The sequence below is a fragment of the Stenella coeruleoalba genome (assembly GCF_951394435.1).
Source record: "Stenella coeruleoalba genome assembly, chromosome: 18".
Taxonomy (NCBI): Eukaryota; Metazoa; Chordata; class Mammalia; order Artiodactyla; family Delphinidae; genus Stenella; species Stenella coeruleoalba.
In genome coordinates, this window is record NC_137164.1 from 994,375 (window position 1) to 1,018,481 (window position 24,107).

The 24,107-nt window shown below is 43.6% G+C and overlaps 1 protein-coding gene across 1 annotated transcript in view; it reads left to right on the forward strand.

Annotated features, from left to right (window-relative positions):
* IFT88 (intraflagellar transport 88) overlaps positions 1 to 24,107 on the forward strand; it is a 76,036-nt gene that overhangs the window by 29,292 nt on the left and 22,637 nt on the right. The window contains exons 14-18 of the mRNA XM_079902562.1: positions 7,455 to 7,541; positions 12,718 to 12,817; positions 17,755 to 17,841; positions 19,979 to 20,165; positions 22,658 to 22,766. Of these exons, the coding sequence (XP_079758688.1) occupies positions 7,455 to 7,541; positions 12,718 to 12,817; positions 17,755 to 17,841; positions 19,979 to 20,165; positions 22,658 to 22,766 (570 nt within the window). The remainder of the gene's footprint in view (positions 1 to 7,454; positions 7,542 to 12,717; positions 12,818 to 17,754; positions 17,842 to 19,978; positions 20,166 to 22,657; positions 22,767 to 24,107) is intronic.

A 24,107-nucleotide genomic window follows, 5' to 3' on the forward strand; every position in this document is an offset into this window, starting at 1 on the left:
TGCAATATTAGAACTTTGTTCATATTACCTTTGTTCAAAAATTTATATCTCTCTGTATTTTTATCATGCCCCCCAAATAAATTTCAACTCCCAAAGACAAAATTATTTATTTCATTTTTTCCTTTCTCTGATATGGTACCTAGTCTCTGTCAAGTATGGCTTGTACCTTCTAATATTTATTGAATATGCAACAGGTATCTTAGAAGTTATATCACATCACAGAGGGCTCTTAGTTTGTTTTTTTTTAATTGTGATAAAATACACATAACATAAAATTTATCTTAACCAAGATATGTAATTCTTCATTTCAAAGGTAGTGGTAGGTGCATTCACATTGATTTGTAGCCAGTCTCCAGAACTCTTTTTATCTTCCAAACTGCAGCTCTGTACCCACTAAACAACGCCCATCCCCCTCCCCCAGCAGCCACCACTCTGCTTTCTGTCTATGAATGTGACCTGCTCTAGGGACCTCATGGAAGTGGAATCACGGTACTGTCTGTCTGTGACTCACTTTTCATCCACGGTGTAGCCGGTGACAGGATTTCCTTCCTTTTTAAGGCTGAATAATATTCCATTGTGTGAATGGAGGGCCCTTAATCTTTAGTTTAACAGTAAAAATTAAACTTACACTTCTGAGTACAAATTAAAACCCCAGAAATTGTATGTACAACAAAATGAGAAGAAAGGTAGAGACAAGAGGGCAAATCATCAAGGGACCCGGGGGCTTGAGGAACAGCATGGCAGTGATTCCCCTCACATTGCTCAGACTTGGAGCTGAAGAAGCTGGCAGTCAGAGAGCCAGGGGCTGCATTTTTAAAAAAGGCTCTAAGAAAAGCCAGAGGACAAGGTAAGGGGTAGGCTAGCAAGACAGAAAACTTTCAGACAGATGCACAGAAAAGAGCTGTGGTCCCATCCCCACACATGCCAGCAACAGCCAACTCCCAGGGCTGTAAGGAGACACTCAGTACCCCAGCAGACCAAGTAGGGAGCAGGACTTTAACCCCCAAGGCCCTCATGGAGCCCTGCCACTCTGACTCTGTGGTGTAGTGGACAGCACGTGGGGAGCCTGGAACTCCACCCTACCCAGCAGTAACAGGGCGCTCTTGACCCTCCCTCCTGCCTGATGTCAGAGGGGCAGTGGGGAATCAGGGCCTCAGTCATCACTCAGCCATAACAAGACCACCCCACCATGGTGTCAGTAGGGACCGGGGGATGCAGGGACTCCCATCCCACCCAGCAGAAGCAAGGACCTCTTCCCACGTAGGTGTCAAAGCAGGCTGTGCGGGGAATATGGGCTTTTCCCCTTATCTGGCTTGTGATGCGGTGGTGTCTCTTCTTTCCCTGCTGCAGTGGTGTCAGGAAAGACAGCTAAAACAGAAGATTTAAATAAAATTCAGTCTTTTTTTTCTACGTCACTTTTCTTTTTTTCACAATAAAATACAAAAGCATTCAGCTCTTTAAAGTACATCACTTGGGGCTTCCCTGGTGGCGCAACGGTTAAGAATCCACCTGCCAATGCAGGGGACACGGGTTCGAGCTCTGGTCCGGGAAGATCCCACATGCCGCGGAGCAACTAAGCCCGTGCACCACAACTACTGAGCCTGCACTCTAGAGCACGCGAGCCACAATTACTGAGCCCACGTGTGCCACAGCTACTGAAGCTCGTGCACCTGGAGCCTGTGCTCCGCCACAAGAGAAGCCACCGCAGTGAGAAGCCTGCACACCACAACTAAGAGTAGCCCCCGCTCGCCACAACTAGAGAAAGCCCACATGCATGCGCAGCAACGAAGACCCAATGCAGCCAAAAATAAAATAAATAATTTTTAAAAATAAATAACAAAATAAAAATACATCACTTGCCCAAATCTTCAGAATCAGGGTGAAAGTAGTATTGAAGAGCCTGAATGAACATTATTTTATTTTTACTTTTTTATTGAAATGTAGTTGATTTACTATATATATATTTATTTTAGATTCTTTTCCATAGGTTATTACAAGATACTGAGTATAGTTCTCTGTGCTATGCAGTAGGTTCTTGTTGGTGCGCGGGCTTCTCATTGGTGATTGCTTCTCTTGTTGCGGAGCACGGGCTCTAGGCACGTGGGCTTCAGTAGTTGTGGCATGCAGGCTCAGTAGTTGTGGCTCGCGGGCTCTAGAGCCCAGGCTCAGTAGTTGTGGCGCACGGACTTAGTTGATCCACGGCATGTGGGATCTTCCCGGACCGGGGATTGAACCGGTGTCCCCTGCATTGGCAGGTGGATTCTTAACTGCTGCACCACCAGGGAAGTCCCGGTTAGCTATTTTATATATAGTATTGTGTAAATTTTAATCCCAAACTCCTAGTTTATCACCCCCCCTTCCCCTTTGGTAACCATAAGTTTATTTTCTATGCCTGTGAGTCTGTTTCTGTTTTGTAAGTAAGTTCATTTGTATCATTTTTTTAGATTCCATGTAGAAGTAATATTGTATGATATTTGTCTTTGTCTGACTTACTTCACTTAGTATGATCATCTCTAGGTCCACCCACGTTGCTGCAAATGGCATTATTTCATTCTTTTTTTATGGCTGAGTAATATTCCATTGTGTATATATACCACATCTTCTAAAATTCAGTCTCATAATGTAAAAATGTCCAAGCTTCTTTTTGGCTGTGCCGTGGCTTGCAGGGGGTCTCAATTCCCTGACCAGGGATTGAACCTGGGCCACGGCAGTGAAAGCCTGGAATCCTAACCACTGGACCACCAGGGAATGTCCAAGTTTTGATCAAAAATCACTCGTCATACCAAGAACCAGGAATATCTCAAACAGTGAAAAAAGATAGTCCATAGATGCCAACACTGAGATGACAGAGATGTTAGAATTATCTGACAAATTTTAAAGCAATCATGATAAAAATGCTTCAACAAGCAATTATGAACACACTTAAAACAAATGACAGAATAGCCTCAGAAAAGAAATAGAGTCTCAGCAAAGAAACGATATAAAGAAAAACCAAATGGAAATTTTAGAACCGAAGAATATAACAACTGAAATGGAAAGCTCAGTGGAGGGACTCAACAGGAGAATGAAGGGGAGCCAGGAGAGATTTGGTGACTGGAAGAGAAAATGGAAATTATCCAATCTGAACAAATAGAGAAAATAGACCAAAAACCAAAACAACCAGAGCCTCAGGGATCTCTGGGACTATTACAGAAGAACCAACATTTGTGTCATCAAATCTGGGAAGGAGAGATGAAGGGGATTAGGCTAAAGAAATAATAGCTGGTAACTTCCTAAATTTGGCAAGGAAAATAAACTTACAGTACAAGGAGCTGAAGAAATCCCAAGGAGGATAAACCCAAGAAAATCCATGTCATGATATATCATGATTAAACTTCTGAAAATTAAAAACACGAAGTCTTTTTTTCTTAAAATATTTATTTTATTTATTTGGCTGTGCCAGGACTTAGTTGTGGCATGCAGAATCTTCTATCTTCTTTGAGGCTCGCCAGCTCCTTAGTTGTGGCATGTGAACTCTCAGTTGCGGCATGTGGGATCTAGTTCCCTGACCAGGGATTGAACCCAGGCCCCCTGCCTTGGGAGTGTGGAGTCTCAAACTCTGGGCCAAAAGGGAAGTCCCTAAAATCACAAAGTCTTGTAAGGAGGCAGAGAAAACAACCCATAAGGGAAAAGCAATTAGAATGACAATGGGAAAGTCTTAAATCAATAACCTAAGCTCCCAGCTTAAGAACCTAGAAAAAGTATAAAATAATTAAGCTGTAAGGATGTATTGTACAGCACAGGGAATATAGCCAATATTTTGTAACTATAAATGGAATATAACCTTTAAAAATTGTGAATCACTATGTTGTACACCTGAAACTTATAAGTTTCAGGGATTTTATATATATAAAGATTTTTCAAGTATTATATATTTTATATATATATAATGTACATCAACTATACCTCAATTAAAAAATAAAGAACCTAGAAAAAGAAGAGCAAAGTCAACCCAAAAGAAGCAGAAGGAAAGAAATAATAAAAGAACAGAAATCATTGGCACTGAAGAGAGAAACAATACAGAACATCAGTGAAACAGCTGATTCTTTGAATAGATCAGTAAAGTTAACAAACTTCTAACGAGACTGATGAAGGTAAAAGAGAGAAGACCCAAAATACTAGTATTAGGAACAAAATAGTAGCTATCACTACAGACCCTGCAGACATCAGAAAGGTATTAAGGAAATACTACAGACAACCCTGTACACATAAATTTGAAACTTAGACAAAATGGGCCACTTTCTTAAAAAACACAAACTACCACAACTCAGTTAATATGAAATAGATCGTTTGAATAGCCCTTTGAATGTTAAGGAAATTGAATTTATAAGGCAAATCTCCAGGCCTATATGGTTTTAGTAGAGAATTCTAGAAAATGTTTAAAGAATAAACATCATTTCTATACAGTCTCTTCCAGAAAATAGTTCATTTTATGAACTAGTATTACTCTGATACCAAAATAAAACAGAAGAGACAGAAAACTACAGAAAAATATCTTATGACTATAGATTAAAAGTTCTCAAGAAAATATTTGCAAACCAACAATACTAACACAATAGGAAAAGAATTATGTACCATGACTAATTTGGATTTATCCCAAGGCTACAAGAATGGTTTACCATCTAAAATTCAATTAATATGATACAGGATATCAGTAGAACAAAGGACAAAAGCCACGTGATCATCTCAGTAAACCAAAAAAAAAAAAAAAGGGAAAACTGGGGGGGAACAAAATCCAAAATCCATATTGGATTTTGTTTAACAAACAAACAAAAAACTTCAACAAAAGCTAGGAGTAGAAAGGAGGTTGCTCCATCTGATAAAGGACATCTATGAAAACCCCCCAGTTTCGCATTATAATACTTAATGGTGAAAGACAGAAAGAAAAGTAAAAGACTTATCCAGATTGGAGAGAAGTAAAACTTACCTCTGAAGATCACATGATCTTGTATATAGAAGGTCCTAAGGAATGCACTAAAAAAGTTTACCACTGATAAACGAGTTCAGCAAGGTTCCAGAGTAAAAGATAAACATGCAAGAATCAACAGAATACTAGAGAAGTGTGGTACACAGTGCTAGTGAGCTATCTGAAAATGAAATCAACAATTACGTTTAACAGTAGCATAAAAAATAATTTATTAGGAATAAATTTAACAAATGAAATGCAAAACTTGTACTCTGAGAATTGTAAAACATCATTGGAAGAAATGCTAAATAAGTGGAAAGAGATCACATGTTTATGCATAGGCACTTAGTATTGCTAAGATGGCCGTGCCCCCCAGATTACAGATTCAGTGCAAGCCCTATCAGAATCCCAGTAGTGTTTTTGCAGAAAGTGACAAGGTGATCCTAAACTTCATATGGAAATGTAAGGAGTCCAGAACAGCCAAAACAGTGTTGAGAAAGAATAGAAGAGTTCGAGGACTCAAGCTACAAGGCGACACTAATTAAGACAGTGTGATAATACTTTATGTTAGAAGCATAAAGACATACATAAAAGGCAATGGGATGGAATTGAGAGTCCAGAAATAAACTCTTCCGTTTATAGTCAGTAAAACTGTCAGGACAATTCCATGGGGAAAGGATAGTCTTTTCAGCAAATGGTGCTGGAACGATTGAATATGCTCATGCAAAAGAATGAAGTTGGACTTCTCTCTCACACCATACAGAAAAATTACTTCAAAATGGATCATAGGGCTTCCCTGGTGGCGCAGTGGTTGGGAGTCCGCCTGCCGATGCAGGGGACGTGGGTTCGTGCCCCGGTCCAGGAAGATCCCACATGCCGCAGAGCGGCTGGGCCCGTGAGCCATGGCCGCTGAGCCTGCGCGTCCGGACCCTGTACTCCGCAATGGGAGAGGCCACGACAGTGAGGGGCCCGCGTACCGCAAAAAAAAAAAAAAGAAAAAAAAAATGAATCATAGACCTAGAAGTAAGAACTAGAATTACAAAATTCTTAGGAAAAAAACATAGAAGTAAATATTATTGACCTGTGTTGGGCGGTGGTTTCTTAGGTATGAAAAAAATAGGTAAATTGGACTTCATCAAAATTAAAGACTTTCATTCCTCAAAGTACACCATCAAGAATGTGAAAACAGGGCTTCCCTGGTGGCACAGTGGTTTGGAGTCCGCCTGCCGATGCAGGGGACACGGGTTCGTGCCCCAGTCTGGGAGGATCCCACATGCTGCGGAGCGGCTGGGTCCGTGAGCCATGGCCGCTGAGCCTGCGCGTCCAGAGCCTGTGCTCTGCGGCAGGAGAGGCCACAGCAGTGAGAGGCCCGCGTACCACCAAAAAAAAAAAAAAAAGTGGAAACAACCTAATGAATGGGAGAAAATATTTGCAAGCCATGTATCCAAGAAGGGACCTACTTCTACAGTAGGTAGAAGAACTCTTCCAACTCAATAATAAAAACGCCAAAACCTAATTAAAAATATACAAAGGATATGAATAGACATTTTTTCAAAACATATTCAGATGGCAATAAGCACATGAAAAGATGCTTAACTTCAGTATTCACTAGGGACATGCAACTCAAAACCGCAGTGAGGTAGCACTTCACACCCACTAGTGTGACTGAATCAAAAAGACAGATAATAAGTGTTGATGCAGATGTGGAGAAGTTGAAACCTTGTATGCTGATGGTGGGAATGTAAACTGGTACAGCCACTCTGGGAAAGTCTGGAAGTTCTTCTTAAACAACATATGACTCAGCAATTTGTCTCCTAGATACATACCCCAAAGAAATTAGAGCATACATCCACATAATAGCATAATAAGTTATACAGGAATATTCATAGCATTATTCGTATCCAGAAAGTGGAAACAACCCAAATGTCCACAACTGATGAATGGGTAAAAAATATATGCTCCATCCATGCAATGGAATATTATTTAGCCCTAAAATGAATGAAATATTGACATATGCTACAGTACACATGAACCTTGAGGACATTGTGATAAAGTGAAAGAAGGCAGTCACAAAAGACCACATATTCTATGATTCCATTTATAAAGTGAAAGGTGAAGATTAGGCAAATCTATAGAGACGTGTAGTAGTTCAGTTTTAGTATTTACCACTGTAGTGGCAGTTTTCACCCTTTCATTTCCACAGACAGTGCAGATTATGCAGCTTCAGCTGCAGAGTCCTGTGTATCTCTCTCTCCTTCCTTCTTTCTCCCTCCCTTCCCCCACTTTCTTTCTTTCCTTCTTTCCTCAGAATGGATCACAGACCAAGAACTGCTGACCCCAAGGGCAGTCATGGCTTACTGATCGCATTTCCCAGTCGTGGTTTTCAACCTGATTTGTAAACAGATTGCTAGCATAGCTGCCCAGACAATGTTTACACTTACATTTTAAGAAATAAATCGAAACTCTTTTTATACCATATTTCTAAATATTTTTTGTTTGTTTGATATAGGAAAGCCATGGCAGAAAAATACATCATGACAGCTGCAAAACTCATTGCTCCTGTAATTGAAACATCTTTTGCTGTAGGTTATGATTGGTAAGAGAGAAATTCAGTATAACTGGATGGACATGATGTTTTCTAGTTTATACTTTTATTGATTTAAAATTTTGTTATTAGAAAAGTAAATAATTGCAAATATTGATTTCTACTTATCAAGCAAATACTATTATATGGTAAGATTAGTATAGGCCACTCTAAAAGTTCTAACATATTTTTCTTATTGTTCATGTCATTTTGTAAATTAAGTACTAAGGCAAGTGTGCTACATTTGATATGTGGGTACATAATTGCTTTCATTGTATAAATTCCAGCCTGTGCCCTCTTCCTTTTTACTTTATCTTTTCTCATTATGTCCTTTTTCTACCTTAAATTTGTCAGTACTACTAAACTTTTTATCCTGAGCAATACCTCTCACACCTAAAAAGGCTATTGTCTGTGGATATATTTCCCAGATAGGAGTGAAGGGTTTTTAGAGCTGGAAAAATCTTAGGTCATTTTTTGGATGAGTAGTTGAATTTGTTTCTTCCACCCGGTACGAGAATCCTCTTTATAGCATCCCATGTAGGTACCATCTATCCTCTGCTTGGATTCTTATGGTGTTCAAATCATTTGCTTTATTTCTGAACATCTCTAAGGGTTAGAAAATTCTTCATTGTATTGAATCCAACGTTGCCCTTCATGAAACTCTTTTCTATGATTTTTCGAACCAGTATAGAGTGAGTCTGTGACCTGTTCTGCGTGGTACCCTACCAGAATTTTTAAAATCCAAGATACATGTACATGGTTAGAAAACCAAGTAAGTACAGAAGAGTTACAGCTCCCGTTTTCTAATTACTTTCATGTTTCTTCTTGGTGGAAGTAACGTATGCTTTCTTTACCATATCCTCATTACGATCCAGATTCTCACCGTGGAATCCATTGTCTCCCTGGTTTAGTTTGTTCTGGAGGCTTCATATTTGGCCTATGACGTTTGTTTTTCTGGTGTCTCCAGTTACCTCTCTGTCTTCTCTTGCACTCTTTGCTTCTCTTAGGTTATTTGGAGTTCTCCCTCTCGGAACTCTTCCTGCCCCAGTCTCTGTAAGCCGTTGGTTCCCTTAGGCTGGCGTTGAATGTCATCTTGGGGTTTACCTTCATTTTTTTCCCATGTTGGATCCTCTTTCTTTTTGAACATCATCTTTATTTTTTCCTTGATTTCTTCCTGAATTAACCCCCTAAGATCTGTCTGTGCATGTCTGTAAGTGTCTAATTCTGTCCTCATTCTTGATTGATCATTTATTTGATCGGGTATAATACCCTAAGTTGTAACTTGTTTTCTCTTAGAACTCAAAAAGCATTTCTTCACTGTTAACTAGCACTGTTGCTGATTAGAATTCTGATGCTAGTCTCATCCTTGCTATTTGTAGGTGACCTGCAGTTTCTTTCTGGTAATTTTTATCATTTTCTCTGTAGCTTTGTTTTGAAATTTCATAATGTGTTTAAATTTGTCTTTTTTTTTCTATTTTCTTCTTAAGCACTCAATAGACCCCTCAATTTGCAGTCTGTTTTCTTTAATTTGAGAAAATGTTATACTATTTCTCTGCTAATTTACTTCCTTTTCCAGTTATAAATTTCTATCAATTGGATTTGGACTTCCTTGTCACTTATCTTTCTTATATTTTCCAACTTTGGTTCTGCTTTGCTTTCTCGGAGACTTCTTTGAATTTCTCATTCAACTATTCCATTTAATTGTTTTATTTTACATTTCCAAGAGCACGTTCTTTTTCTCTGGCTGTTCTTTGTCGTTGTTGAGTATGAGGGGAGGTCTGCAGGCGGAGATGGCGGTCAGTGGTTCCCGCTGCCCAGCTCAGCGCTTCGCTACCCATCCGGGATCCCCAGCCTCACGTGGAGCAGGAAGCGCCCTGCTCCGTGTCACTTTCTTACTGTAGCCTCCTTTTCCCTGCTTCATAAGCCAGCACGCTTTTCACGCTTCCAGGATGGCGCTCCTCATGGGGGCAGCAATGGGAAACAGCGCGTGCCTGCTACTGTTTGGAATCAGCGGCTCTGCCAGTTATTGCTGATAGTGAGGTTAGGGCTTTCTTCAAAGTTTTCTCTCTTTTCAGATAAACAGTTCCAGTTTTTTTCATCCATTTCAGATACAATGTGTTTTTCTAAAACGGCTGGTTTTCTACCTGACTGGTTGCTTGCCTAGTTTATAAACAAGTTCCTTAAAATGTCCCTGTATCTGTACATGTACTCCACATATGTTTTGATCAATGTATAGTACAAGTCACTCTGTCCCTTTCTGTGAACACCAAATGTTGGTTGTAACCTTAAGATCTCCTTGATTTGGGAGACAAGCATCTCACAGTAAATGAACTCTGTTCATGTTTAATTATACTGAATAGTAAATGTTGTTTTACTGTTACTAAATCTAACTTGAATTCTCTTAATGTTTACTAAATCATATACATTTAATTTTCTAATGTTTTTAGCTTTTTAAGAAGATGATTATAGTTGTGTCTTTGCAATCTAGTAGTTGGTATGTAAGTGAAATTTTAAGTATTTATAAAATGCCAACCAGTCTGAGTGAAATTTTCCACTAATTTAACATTTTAACTTATCAAAACTAATTACTTTTGTCATATTAGACTTTTAAAAATTTTATTTATTTTATTTTTAGCTGCGTTGGGTCTTTGTTGCTGCGCGCGGGCTTTCTCTAGTTGTGGCAAGCGGGGGCTACTCTTCATTATGATGCACAGGCTTCTCATTGCGGTGGCTTCTCTTTGTTGTGGAGCACAGGCTCTAGGCTCACAGGCTTCAGTAGTTGCGGCTCGCAGGTTCTAGAGCACAGACTCAGTAGTTGTGGCTCATGGGCTTAGTTGTTCCACGGCATGTAGGATCTTCCAGGACCAGGGCCTGCATTGTCAGGCAGATTCTTTTGCTGATTTAAAAATTCTCTCTTTATCTTTGATTTTAGATAGTTTTATTACAACGTATCATAGAGAAAATTGTTTTGAGTTGAACTTTTGGGGTTGTCTCTTAGTTTCATGAACTTGGATGTCCACATCTCTCCCCAGATTTGGGAAGTTCTCAGCCATTATTTCTTTTTTAAAATATTTTATTGAATTATAGTTGACTTACAGTGTTGTATATAACAAGAAAAAAAATTTATTGTTTATTGCAGGCCAGTTGGAAGTTCAGGATAAAAAGTATCTGCCTTCGAGAAATTTACAGTTTAGCTAATGTTGGTTGTCACCTAAGATCTCCTTGATTAGCTAAGTAGACAGATAATTATATTAGCAATCACAAAGCATTGTAAGTGCTATGTTATACTAATGTAACAAGTTGTGTTTTATTGTGTGCTGTGTGATTTCTTAGTCCCAATTGCTAATGCTACTGTAGTTTGTTGTCATGGTGTCATGGACGGCTCCCCAGATTAAGTGACATTTGGGCTGAGGCTTGAAAGATTAGTAGGAATAAAAGTGGGGGAAGGGAGGGAGGATGTTGTAAGTAGAGGGAAGAGTGTCTCAAGGGCCGAGATGTTGGCAGCCCTTCCTGTATAGATTCTTCTGGATAATTAGCCCAAAGGTTCTAAGGCATCCTGTCTGTCTAGCATGGTGGGAGCTTTGTTCCATCTTTAGAAAATTGAGAAAAAAAGTGACTCCAGTAATTTTCTGTGGGGCATAATCCTTTTGCAGAATCCTGTTTGGGAACAGGAGGGGAAGAGCATCATGCTTTTGTCTTTGAGCCACTTGATTTGTTGACGGCAGCTCAGGGAATGAGTTAGTGTCTTAAATATTTCCCACTTTTCTAATCTTCCACATCTTCGGGTTTGTGAGCCCCTCTTCCTGGAACACCCTTCCCCTTTTGTCAAATCGATTCATCCTTTTCCCTTAAACTGAGCTCAGACATGTCTGGAATACCTTTCCTAGTGTCTCCACCCCTCCATTCCTGTATTTCTTCACTGTGGTTCTTACACCTAACTCAGTTTACAGGTCTGCTTCCCCTCGAGGGCAAGAACTGTATTTTGTGTGTCCTGGTAGCCCTGTACCAGACGTAATGTCTCACACGTTGTAGACATTCGGTGACTGTTTGCTGCGTGCGTTGTGGAATAGAGGGTTTCCCCCTTATTTTGGGGAGCCCTTCACGCTGCTTTGCTGAGAGGGTCCTCCAGGGGGGCCTGACAGGCTGGGTTTCACATCCTCTCTCACCACTCCAAGCAGAAGGACTGTTTTATAAATCAGGGTTTAAAAAATGTTCTGCTTGAAGAAAGGGATCTTTTGCTTTAATAATTTTATTTTTTAATTTTATTTTTTTAAATTGTATATTTATTTATTTGGCTGTGCCGGGTGTTAGTTGCAGCATGCGGAATTTAGTTCCCTGACCAAGGATTGAACTCCGGCCCCCTGAATTGGGAGCGTGGAGTCTTAACCACTGGTCTGCCAGGGAAGTCCCAGTATTTTTAGATTATTTGTCTAAGCCAGTGGCTTTGAAACCTCTTTGAACCAGACCCTCAGTGAGAAAACGACGCAGCACCGCCTTGCCCTTGTTATGCACAACCCTTTGATACCTTTTCTCTTCTGTTATTTGAAAGGTCATGACCCTCAATTTCGAAAGCATTAGTCTTGGTGCAGTGGGCTTTGGTAGCAATAGAAATTGGGCTCAAGTTCTTACTTGGCAGTTTTCTACTTGTGCGATTTATTTTTGTATCTATGACATGAGATAATGCCCGTCTTTCAGGGCTGTGGTGAGGACTAAATGTGTTCATGCTTACAGGAGTTGGCACATTGCCTGATGTTTAGTTAACGGTAGATGTTCTGTGTGCCCTGAGCAACGGATCCATGAAAGTCTGTTCAAGTTTGTACACAAAAAATTAAATATATTCTCAAGTTCTGTAGAATTTTTCTCACCATCAGAGCATTTAAGATGAAAAAATATATAGAAACGATTTTGCCTGTTACAAACTGAAGTTGTTTTATTAATTTTAAAATGAGAATTTTATTTAAAATACCATAAATAATTAGACGTGGCAAGAGGCTAATGAAGAATTGGCTGATAAAACGGGTTTGGAACTGAAGAGCTCTGTAACTTAATGCCTGTGTTGGAAGGAGTCAGGTGCTCAGTCCTACAGAACACTAGGGGCACTTTTAAACACTTTTGAAAAGTCACAGTTAAGAAAACCTAGATATATTAAAACAAAATAAAATAACCGTTTTTACGCTTTACTTTATAGGTGTGTTGAAGTTGTGAAAGCTTCTCAGTACGTAGAGCTGGCAAATGATCTGGAAATAAACAAAGCAATTATGTACCTGAGACAAAAGGACTTTAATCAAGTAAGTTTAAAAAAATGTTTAGATGGAAGTTAATGTTAACTGGTCAAAGCGATAATACTGTGAAACTCCTTTCTAGATTACTGTTACCTGGGATTATTCTGAAGTTGAATAATATTTTTATTTCTACCTTAACATAATTTCCTCTAATATATCATGGTTTTAATTTTGACCTGTTTGTCCTGTTTCATTTTTTTTGGCCGCACGGCATGTGGGATCTTAGTTCCCTGACCAGGGATTGAAACCATGTCACCTGCAGTGGAAGCGTGGAGTCCTAACCACTGGACCACCAGGGAATTCCCCTGTCCTGTTTCTTAAAATATAAACGCTTGCCATGTAAAACATGGCTGCTAAATGACTAAACCGTATTCTAGTCCAGAGGTCAGCTTTCCCCAGAGGTTTTCAAAGTGTTTCCTGAAGCTCAGAGGCTGTTCAGAGTCAGGGTTCGTACACGGGCAGTGGGGGAGGCCAGGAGCCGGAGCATCAGCCTGGTGCCTGAGCAGCTCTCCTGGCATCTGTTTTACGTGTTTGGTTTACTCATTGACGTTGCGTTGGGCACGAAAGGAATCTGTCCCTGGGCTCACCACTGTCCTGCCGCCTGGGGTGGGGTGGAACGGTGCTCCCCTTCCACAGTCTGCCTCACAGGAGAACAGAAGAACAGCTTTTTAAAAGGGGGCGGGGATCACAAAGGAGAATAGAGAATGAAACTTGATACCCTAGTTTATAGAACCAGTGGTTAGTAGCATATATGCCTGCAATGTAGAAAACGCAGCTCTTCCGCGTTTAGACCCAGAGAGTGAGGGCCAGAGGGAGCCCCAGTGTCTTTCCTCCACGCTCTCCTGAGCCAGGTTTCAGGCTTTCTTCCTATTTAAGACCTTCTGTTTTCCTGGAGACAGTAGAAGTAACTGACCCCTTTTTCGGGGAGGAGGGAGAAGGGCATCTGCCCCGAGGACGTGAGCGAAGGGGAAGCAGCCCGGTGCCCGTGGCGTTGCTGTGTCGTGAAGGCTAGGGCAGCACCGGCTGGCCCACGGTGTGTGTGGCTTCAGCGTGCTTAATGATTGTAAAGCATAAGAAGACTTCCTAGGTATCTTCGTGTCTGTTCTGCCATTTGAGCATCACACCCTCGGGCATTAAAAATGCCACAGATGAAACTCTGATCCTGTTGGGATGCTGAAAAGTAGAAGTGAAGTGAGACAGATTGGTCTTTGCTGTCTTGCTGGAGTCATCTGTGGACCAAGAAAAATAAGTTCGTGTCTGTGTGAGAAGTACTGTTACAGATGACAAAATAGAGAAAGCCGTTTTCCGAGTTTTCTGTTGATACTTTTAAATGGTCTTTTTAGAAAGGTTTAACACTGTATTATCGTCCATGTTTTAAAGGTGTGTTCACTAAGGAATAAACCCGCTAATTTTTTCATATTTAAATTCATTTAACCCAAATCATATTGTTTGCTGCTTTCCTAGCTGTTCTCATTCAAAATATTCTTTGTTCCGTTTGCCTATATACAATTTTAATATCAGTTATTTTACTGATGTTTTAAAAATGTAACTTCTGCTTTCTTTTACATCGCTGCTTTTACTTTGTGTTTCTTTTGTTGTGTATTGTAAGTATGACGAGGTAGGTATAACACAGTCGCAGTTTGGAAGGAACACTTTTAGGTTAAAAAGGATTGGATTGACTTAACTCATAAGGATCATTGATTAAGATGCTTTATTTATTTATTTATTTTTGGCTGCATTGGGTCTTCATTGCTGCACGCGGGCTTCCTCTAGTTGCGGCGAGCGGGGGCTACTCTTCCTTGCGGTGCACCGGCTCTCATTGCGGTGGTTTCTCTTGTTGCGGAGCACGGGCTCTAGGCGTGCGGGCTTCAGTAGTTGTGGCGCGCAAGCTCTAGAGCGCAGGCTCAGTAGTTGCGGTACACGAGCTTAGTTGCTCCGCGGCACGTGGGATCTTCCCGGACCGGGGCTCGAACCCACGTACCCTGCGTTGGCAGGCGGATTCTTAACCACTGTGCCACCAGGGAAGCCCGAAGATGCTTCACTTACAACTTGGCGTAATGTTGTAAATGTTTTTCAAAAAAAAATGCTGAAATTGGAATCTCAGAGTATGGTTTTTTGTGGTGATAGTGTTGTTTTGTAGCAGAGAAAGAACTCCACTAAAGCCACAGGTGGATGGGGTGAAGGCCAGTGGTGGTGGACAGACATACCCAGAGGAAAGCTGAAGCCCGTAGCGGACGGAATCAGCCAGGAAAGAAAACCCAAACGGAGATTTGTCTATTTTCCTAATTCTTCTTGGGGAAAAAACCCCAAACTAACAGTGTTTATTTTCATTATTTGTTTTGCCATTTACAACTAAATTTTATTGTGAACTTTTATCTGTTTTCTTTATAAATTGATTTACATTATTTTACTTTTAAAAACAAATATTAGAGATGCATTCATTGAATGTGTAAAGAACAGTATGAAAACAGCCTATTTCAAAGCCAAAAATACCTGAGAATGTTCCTTTTATTAGAATATTTAGCCTTTTCAGGATAGTTGTAGTTTAGAAGCTTAAAATTTGAAATATGTTTTTACTCTGTCCATGTTTTTAAATGAATGTTTTAAGTTCTAAATATTTTTGTTAATTCTTCTGAGTAATAGCTTTGGGTTGCATTGTTCTTTATGTATTGTTTGGATTCGTAGCAATCTTTTTTTTTTTACACAACTTTATTCTTTTTTTTTTTTTTTTAGTTAATTTATTTTTGGCTGTGTTGGGTCCTCATTGCTGCGTGTGGTCTTTCTTTAGTTGCGATGAGCGGGGGCTACTCTTTGTTGCAGTGTGTGGGCTTCTCATTGCGGTGGCTTCTCTTGTTGTGGGGCACGGGCTCTAGGCGCGTGGGCTTCAGTAGTTGGAGCACGTGGGCTCTAGATCACAGGCTCAGATGTGGCTCACGGGCTTAGTTGCTCCGCGGCATGTGGGACCTTCCCAGACCAGGGCTCGAACCCGTGTCCCCTGCATTGGCAGGCGGATTCTTAACCACTGCGCCACCAGGGAAGCCCCCAGGGATTCGTAGCGATCTTGTGGGGAGAATAGATTTGGTGTTAAACGTAGTCTTAAAGTATTGTTATCGATGAGCCACAGATTAACAAATATCAGCATTTTAAGATCCAGCCCCCACATTTCCTTGACTGTAATATGAACAGCTGCTTTGAAAGCAGCGATATAAACTGATAGTGTTCTGTTTTTAAAAAATTACCATTGTCGTTAGTTTGCCTTCGGTTCTGCTTTATGGATGTCAGAAATATCAGAGAGCAGCCTTCTTCCCCTCTGCAGTCTACTTGAGTCAGAGGATTCAGTGGATATGTGAGTTATGCCTATTCACGTGCCTTATATTTAATTAATTAATTAATTATTTTTGGCCATGCCACACGGCTTGTGGCATCTTAGTTCCCTGACCAGGGGTTGAACCCACGCCCTCAGCAGCAACAGCGTGGAGTCCTCACCACTGGACCGCCAGGGAAGTCCCCACTTGCCTTATATTTTAAATTAGCACATACATTTATAGTGACACAACCTGAAAGTAAAGATAAAAACATCTCAATTCTTATTCAGTGTGAAATGCAGCTTGTAAAGCTTAGAGGCTCGGAAGAGGAGCTGGGGGTTGGGTAGGGTTGGTGAGGTAGCTTCTGCAGGGAATCACTTCCAGGTAAGTTTTAGGAGCTTCTTGTTATGGAAGAGCCTTCCGAGAAAGAAAGTGAGAAAGGGGCTCTCAAGATGGACGGTGTGGCGTTCGGGTTTTTCTCTTACAGAATTTACTTTGTGGGGTTATAAACTAATGGTCTAGAAACTTCCAACAGTTTTCTCTCGAGTAATCAAGACCCTTTAAGAGAGCAGTTCTTTACTGCGCTACGACCGGGTGTGCAGGTCTCCTGCCCTTGGCCGCAGGGGAGTCAAGTGCTCGGTGGCCCGGCTCAGGGCTCGGACCGCACTGCGTCCACCGGCTCAGGGTTCGGACCGCACGGCGTCCACCAACCCAGGGTTCGGACCGCACGGCGTCCACCGGCACAGGGCTCGGACCACACGGCGTCCACCGACCCAGGGTTCGGACCGCATGGCGTCCACCGGCACAGGGCTCGGACCGCACAGCGCCCACCGGCACAGGGCTCAGACCGCACGGCGTCCACCGGCGCAGGGCTCGGACCGCACGGGCGTCCAGCAGCAGCAGCTGCGGCCCCTGCAGAAGCTGAGCAGGGCTTTGCTTGGACACAGCTGCTCCCCAGGAGCCAGCGGCCAAGCATTTTCTATTCAGTAAATGTAGTGTAAAGGAAGGAAGGAAAAACCACGTCTTTTTCCTGTTTCTGGTACCTCTCAGTAACTTCTAGGTGGAGAACTCATCCACCTCCCGTGCAAGGAGCCTGGCATCCCAAGTGTCCTGCCATGTCGGGGCATCTCAGACTTGCCAGGGGGTAAAAACGTGCTTTAAATTCCTCATGGCTTCAGAGTGTAGTTACATTTGGATCTGTATCAGGTCACTTTGTGACGCTCCCAGAATTGCTTTCTATCCCAGTTTTTTTTTTTTTTTTTTTTGCTGTACGCGGGCCTCTCACTGTTGTGGCCTCTCCCATTGCGGAGCACAGGCTCCGGACGTGCAGGCTCAGCAGCCATGGCTCACGGACCCAGCCGCTCCGCGGCATGTGGGATCCTCCCGGACCGGGGCACGAACCTGTGTCCCCTGCATCGGCAGGCGGACTCTCAACCACTGCGCCACCAGGGAAGCCCCTCTATCCCAGTTTTGAGAATTCTTTTTCACAAGTACTGATAATCAAGTGAAATTCTCATCTGTCATCTGTTTTCCTGAACACACTAATCACCCCTCTGCATTCCCTGGTCTTGTCCCCAAACTGAAGCCTAAATGCTATCATATTACAGAGGTAATAACTGGCAGACATTTCATTTTTAGGCTGTAGAGACCTTAAAAATGTTTGAAAAAAAGGACAGTAGTGTGAAGAGTGCAGCTGCAACCAACCTCTCATTCCTGTATTATTTGGTGAGTTCTGCTTTTCATGACTACGTTGGTACTGTGGTATTTTTAGGTTGCTGCCCAAGGAGGGGCTCTGGAGAAGTGGGGTGGAGAAGGACAGCATGGCTGGGTTGGTCTGCGGGCCGCTTGGGTGGTGCATGTGAGCGCGAGGCCATCTCAGAAGGAGGACAGAGGGAGGACCTGTGGAGCTGACCTCAGATGGGAAATCAGGGTTAGAGATAAAATGCGTGGTTGTCTCTGTAGAGGTTTAAGCTTTGATGACAGATGCCATGGACGGAATGATTGTCTCCCCAAAATTCATCTGTGAAGCCCTAACACCCAACGTGGCTGTATTTGGAGGTGGGGACTTAGGGTTAGCTGAGGTCATGAGGGGAGCCCCCATGATGGGATTAGTGCCTTTATTAGAGGAGAAGGGGACCAGAGCCCTGTGCCCTGTGAGGACACAGCAAGGAGGCCATCTGCAGATGTGGACGTGGGCCCTCACCAGATACCAGGCCTGCTGATCCCCTGGTCTTCGACCTCCAGCCTCTGGAACTGTGAGAAGTAACTGTGAATTGTTGAAGCCCCGTCTCTGGTACGCAGACAGCAGGCGGTGTCTCCAGGGTGTGAGCAGGGCGCAGGGCTGGGGGCTGAGGAGGCCAGAGTGCAGATCCGTGGAGGAGACAGGAAAGGAACTAGCAAAGCATGACGGCTTTCGGGGGGCAGGCATCGTGAGAGCGGAGAGGAGGCACAAGAGAATGAAGGTCCCCGGGGTGGGGGGCGGGGGAAGGCTCAGCCAATGCAGCCGAGCGAGGCTCAGCCCACCCTGCAGGATGGTCCGCTGGAGCAGGGCTGGGCCTTTGCACCTGCAGCCGCCTGTGTTCTCCCCCCTCCCCTCCCCTCCCCTCCCCCCTCCCCCCTCCTTTCCCCTCCCTTCCCCCCTCCCCTCCCCTCCCTTCCCCCTTCCCCTCCCCTCCCCTCCCCTCCCCTCCCTTCCCCTTTCCCTCCCCTCCCCCACCCCTCCCCTCCCTTCCTCTCCCCTCCCCTCCCTTCCCTTCCCCTTCCCCTCCCCTCCCCCACCTCAGCCCCTCCCCTCCCCTCCCCTCCCTTCCCCTCCCCTCCCCTCCCCTCCCTTCCCCTTCCCCTCCCCTCCCCCCACCCCAGCCCCTCCCCTCCCCTCCCCGTCCAGGGACCCTGAGGTCATCCCCTCACAGCTCTCCAGTCCCGTCAGCAGCCCGTCACTGCTCTTCTAAGTTGTGCCTGAAGCTTAATCTAAAAGACGGTGTTCCACGGTTTAGTGTTTATGACACCAGCGCCCCGCTCTTAGGGAGTCCACACAGATACTTGTATGTGAATGTTCAGAGCAGCGTTATTCATGATAACCAGGAGTGGGTGGAAACAACCCAGGTGCCCATGAACTTGGTGGAGAGGTCTGTGGGACTCGGATGCCCTCTGTGGTCCACAGCCCAGCCCGGCGCGGATCTGGGTCCTCTGCAGGAGGAAGAGCTGGACATGGGTGGGGAGCGAGGGTGAGCTGGGCGGGGGGGGGGCGAGACTGGGAAGGGCCTTCAGAGGGTAAGGTGCCGCCACACGTTCACATCCACGGCCACTGGACAAGGACCACGGGGGGGGGGGGGGGATGGGAGGTGGGAAGCAGTGCCCCTCCCTCAGCCACGCCCACGAGGCACCAGCAGCTACGCTGTGAGAGGCGCGAGGCCCTCGCGGCACAGGTGAATGCCAGCCCAGCCGTGTCCTAATTAGGCACTGGCGGTGGGGACGCAACGGAGGCGTGGACTGTGGCGATGCGGTACCCACCGGCCATGCAGCCAGGGTGACGGGGCAGGAGGGTGGTGGGGCCTCTAGCTGTGTGGGTGCCATAGGTGTGGGGAGCTCCCACCTGCAGTCAGTGGGTGCTGGAGATGGAACCGCTGCTATGGAAGTGGTGGTGGTGTCCAGACCATGACTGCGGAGCAGTCGGTTGTAAGAAACTTCTTGACAAGTAAAACCTTTTGTGGAGTGAGTCCAGCGAGACCAAGATATGTAAACTATGTGCTTGTTTATCCTGTCTGTAATCTCAGAAAGTCCCTTTATCATGTCTGTAATCTCAGAAGAGGCAGAAGGGGTACAATGAACTTCAAATAATTTGTATATTTTTGTACTTTAGGAGAATGAATTCTCACAAGCCAGTAGCTATGCAGATTTAGCTGTGAACTCTGACAGATATAACCCGTCAGCTCTTACTAATAAAGGGAATACAGTTTTTGCAAATGGTGACTATGAGAAGGCAGCTGAATTCTATAAAGAGGCTCTAAGAAATGATTCTTCTTGTACTGAAGCACTTTATAATATTGGTAAGTGAAACAGGCAAAATTGCCTTTTTTTTTTTTTGCTTATAAAGCTCCAATTCATTGAGAGGAAGGGTTCCTTGCAACAAAAAGTTGAAAAGAAGACTCTTGGATTATAGACTATTTTTAATGGAATTAATGACTCAGAATCTGGACGCTTGTGAGATTTGGGTAGATGTAGCCGAAATTCCCTCTAAAAAGACTTCCAGGTTCCTCCCACCGTGGTATGAGAATGTTTCCCGAATTCCTGCTAATACTGGATATTATAATTCAACTTTTGCCAAATTGATAGGTGGGGAAAAAAAATCTCATTTTCTTCCTTTTTTTTCTTTTATAAATTTTTTTATGTTTGGCTGCGTTGGGTCTTTGTTGCTGCGCACAGGCTTTCTGTAGTTGCGGTGAGCGGGGGCTACTCTTCTTTGCGGTGCGTGGGCTCTAGGTGCATGGATTTCAGTAGTTGTGGCACACGGGCTCAGTAGTTGTGGCACGTGGGCTCAGTAGTTGTGGCATGCAGGCTCAGTAGTTGTGGCACATAGGCTTAGTTGCTCCGTGACATGTGTGCGATCTTCCTGGGCCAGGGCTTGAACCTGTGTCCCCTGCATTGGCAGGTGGGCTCTTAACCACTGCACCACCAGGGAAGTCCCTTCCTTTTTAATTACAAACATATTTCAAACATTAAAAAAGAGAGAGAAAAAGCATACCTCTGTACCTACCACCTATATTTAACACATTTTTACATTTTGTTATTTTTACTTCAGATTTTGTCTTTAATAAACTGTTGAAGACCTGAAGGCTCACACCACCCCATCCCTCCCCTGCCTGTCAGAGGTCACCTGACCCCCATCGTGTCCCCCTGTCGTGCCCCCCCGGTTGTGCCCCCCCGTCATGCCCCCCCGGTCATGCCCCCCCGGTCATGCCCCCCCGTCGTGTCCCCCAGTCATGACCCCCATCGTGTGCCCCCGTCGTGGCATCCCCCTGTTGTGTCCCCCTCATCTCCCCCACCCCCACCCCATCATGAGCTCGTGCTGTTGCAGACACATGTTGATGCAGTGCAGGCTCATGTCTTGGCTTCAGTGAAGTTTCCTCTGAAGGTTTCTTCTCCTGCTTCTTTGGTTGGCTTGTTCATGTTATCCTCTCTTTACTGTGACGATCTTTCCTCCTTGTCTGATGAGCCTGGCCTTCTCCTCGTATCTAGGAGTTTGCAGCTGAGGCGGAGTGGGACCTTCGAGGCCTGCCCACTCCCCACCATGCACCGTCTGTCTCATTGTGTCCTGAGGGTGTCCAGGCAGCTGGATCTCTCCTCCCCGGGCTGGGCTGGGTGGGACGGGAGGGGCAGGGGGCATTAGCAACTCTACCTGGCACTGAGGGGTTAGGAGAAGAGGGGTGAGTATGGGGGCCTGGGGGGCACGAGGTCACTCACCAGGCCTCCGTCCATTTGACCTCTTCATATGTTTAAATGCCTCTCTTAGTCCGTCGCTTAAGGGAGCTTTATAATTTCTTCTGTGAAACAGAATTTTTCTATTTTTTATGTAGTCAAATTTGGTTTTTGAAAATCTGTGGCTTCATTTGTTCATTGCTTTATGAAGCCCTTCCCGACCCCAGGATCACAAAATCATTTTCCTTTCATGCTTTTATAGCTTTGTTTTTCTATTTAGTTTTGAATAAAAATTGAATTTATTTGAAAAAGGAATAAATTCAAGAGAGGAATGTGTGGGTTTTTCGTCATGTGTAATCACTTGTCCTGGCACTGTTTATTACTTGTCCCTTAGTCCTCCTTGAGTTTGCTTATTTTTTTTAAATATTTATTTATTTATTTATTCATTCATTCATTCATTCTGGCTGCGCCTGGTCGTAGTTGCAGCATGCATGCAGGATCTAGTTCCCCAACCAGGGATCGAACCCAGCCCTCCATCATTGGGAGCACTTTTTTTGTTGTTGTTTTTGCGGTACGCAGGCCTCTCACTGTTGTGGCCTCTCCTGTTGCGGAGCACAGGCTCCGGACGCGCAGGCTCAGCGGCCATGGCTCACAGGCCCAGTCGCTCTGCGGCATGTGGGATCTTCCCGGACCGGGGCACGAACCCGTGTCCCCTGCATCGGCAGGCGGACTCTCAACCACTGTGCCACCAGGGAAGCCCGGGAGCACAGACTCTTACCCACTGGACCACCAGGGAAGTCCTAGTCCTCCCTGACTTTAACTGAATTCTGTAACCCAGCCCATTTCTGAACTGTTTGTGCTGTTCTTTCAATGTTTGTCATTCCTGCTCCCCTCAACACTTCAAAACATACACTAAAGCTTTCATGATTTAGTGTCTGCCAAACATTAGTGGAATTTCCTGCCCCTGCCTTGTTCCTTTTTTTTTTTAAATTGTGTTTATCTTTATTTTCTCTTTTGGATGAATATTTACCTATATTTAAATATTCATTCTGTTACTTTGAGAAAATTACTGCCAGTACCGGTGTTTATAGCTTACCTTTCTTTCTCTTCCTTCTTTGTAAAGGCCTTACCTGTAAGAAGCTAAACCGGCTTGATGAAGCTTTGGACTGTTTCCTGAAACTTCACGCAATCCTAAGAAACAGCGCCCAAGTCCTTTACCAGATAGCAAATATGTATCTTATGTGAAAAACTTAAGGACAGTTATTAATTCACTCAGTTGGTGATTGAGTACCACTTATTAAATAAGCTTAACCAGTGAATTAATTGATGGGGGTATATTTTAAAACCTGACTATCAAATTAATATGTGATGAAAATATGATTTGAGTGATCCTGTTTTAAAGGGTCATTTGCATTATAGGAGGAATTATTTAGAAGTTGCAACTATTATTAATTTTTAGACATAGTAATTGAAGTAATTGGGTATCATGTCGAGTCCACACAAGATGTTCATTGAGCATAATTTAGACCCTTTAGGGAATTCCCTGGCGGTGCAGTGGTTAGGACTCCTCGCTCTCACTGCCAGGGCCCAGATTTGATCCCGGATCAGGGAACTTAAGATCCCACAAGCCGTGTGGCACAGCCAAAAAATAAATAAATAAATAACGATAATGATGAAAAAATTTTAAGTATTGTCTCCTGTGCTTCTGGTAGGGTAGATAAAAGTTTTTTGATAAAAAATGTTAATTTTAGAGCAGATAGCGGCATAGTTATTTCTTTTAGCCTTTTTGTTTTGTCCAGTTCATTTCTCTGAAGGTGCCAGTGTCATGACCTGCTGGTGCCCAGTTCCTGATCAGTGTCGATCCAGTCAAGCAGTTGTTGTGTTTGAGGCTGTTTGAATACATTTCCTTATTTTAATGTTTTTCTTATGGTATCACATTTGTCATCATTAAAAGTAGAAGGCTCTTCTTTTTTTTTTAAATAAATTTATTTATTTTATTTATTTATTTTTGGCTGCATTGGGTCTTGGTTGCTGCACACAGGGTTTTTCTAGTTGTGGTGAGCGGGGGCTACTCTTCATTGTGGTGCACGGGCTTCTCATTGTGGTGGCTTCTCTTGTTGCGGAGCGCGGGCTCTAGGCGAGCAGGCTTCAGTAGTTGTGGCACACGGGCTCAGTAGTTGTGGCTTGTGGGCTCTAGAGCACAGGCTCAGTAGTTGTGGTGCACGGGCTTAGTTGCTCCGTGGCATGTGGCATCTTCCTGGACCAGGGCTGGAACCCATGTCCCCTGCATTGTCAGGCGGATTCTTAACCACTGCACCACCAGGGAGGCCCCAAGGCTCTTCTTTTTCAATGAAACTTTGGATTGGAATATTTTCATGTCATTAGGGCAGCTAATATAAATAGTAAGTAATCAATAAGTACTGGTGTGAATAAATTATTTGAGTGCATGCAGAGGACTTACTAGGCATTAAAGCTACAAAAAACTGTCTTGGGCTTGTAATGTAATTAGGGAAAACTCACCAGAAAATACATGGAAACCATTCCTTTAAAATGTTGAACACTTAAGAGAGGTG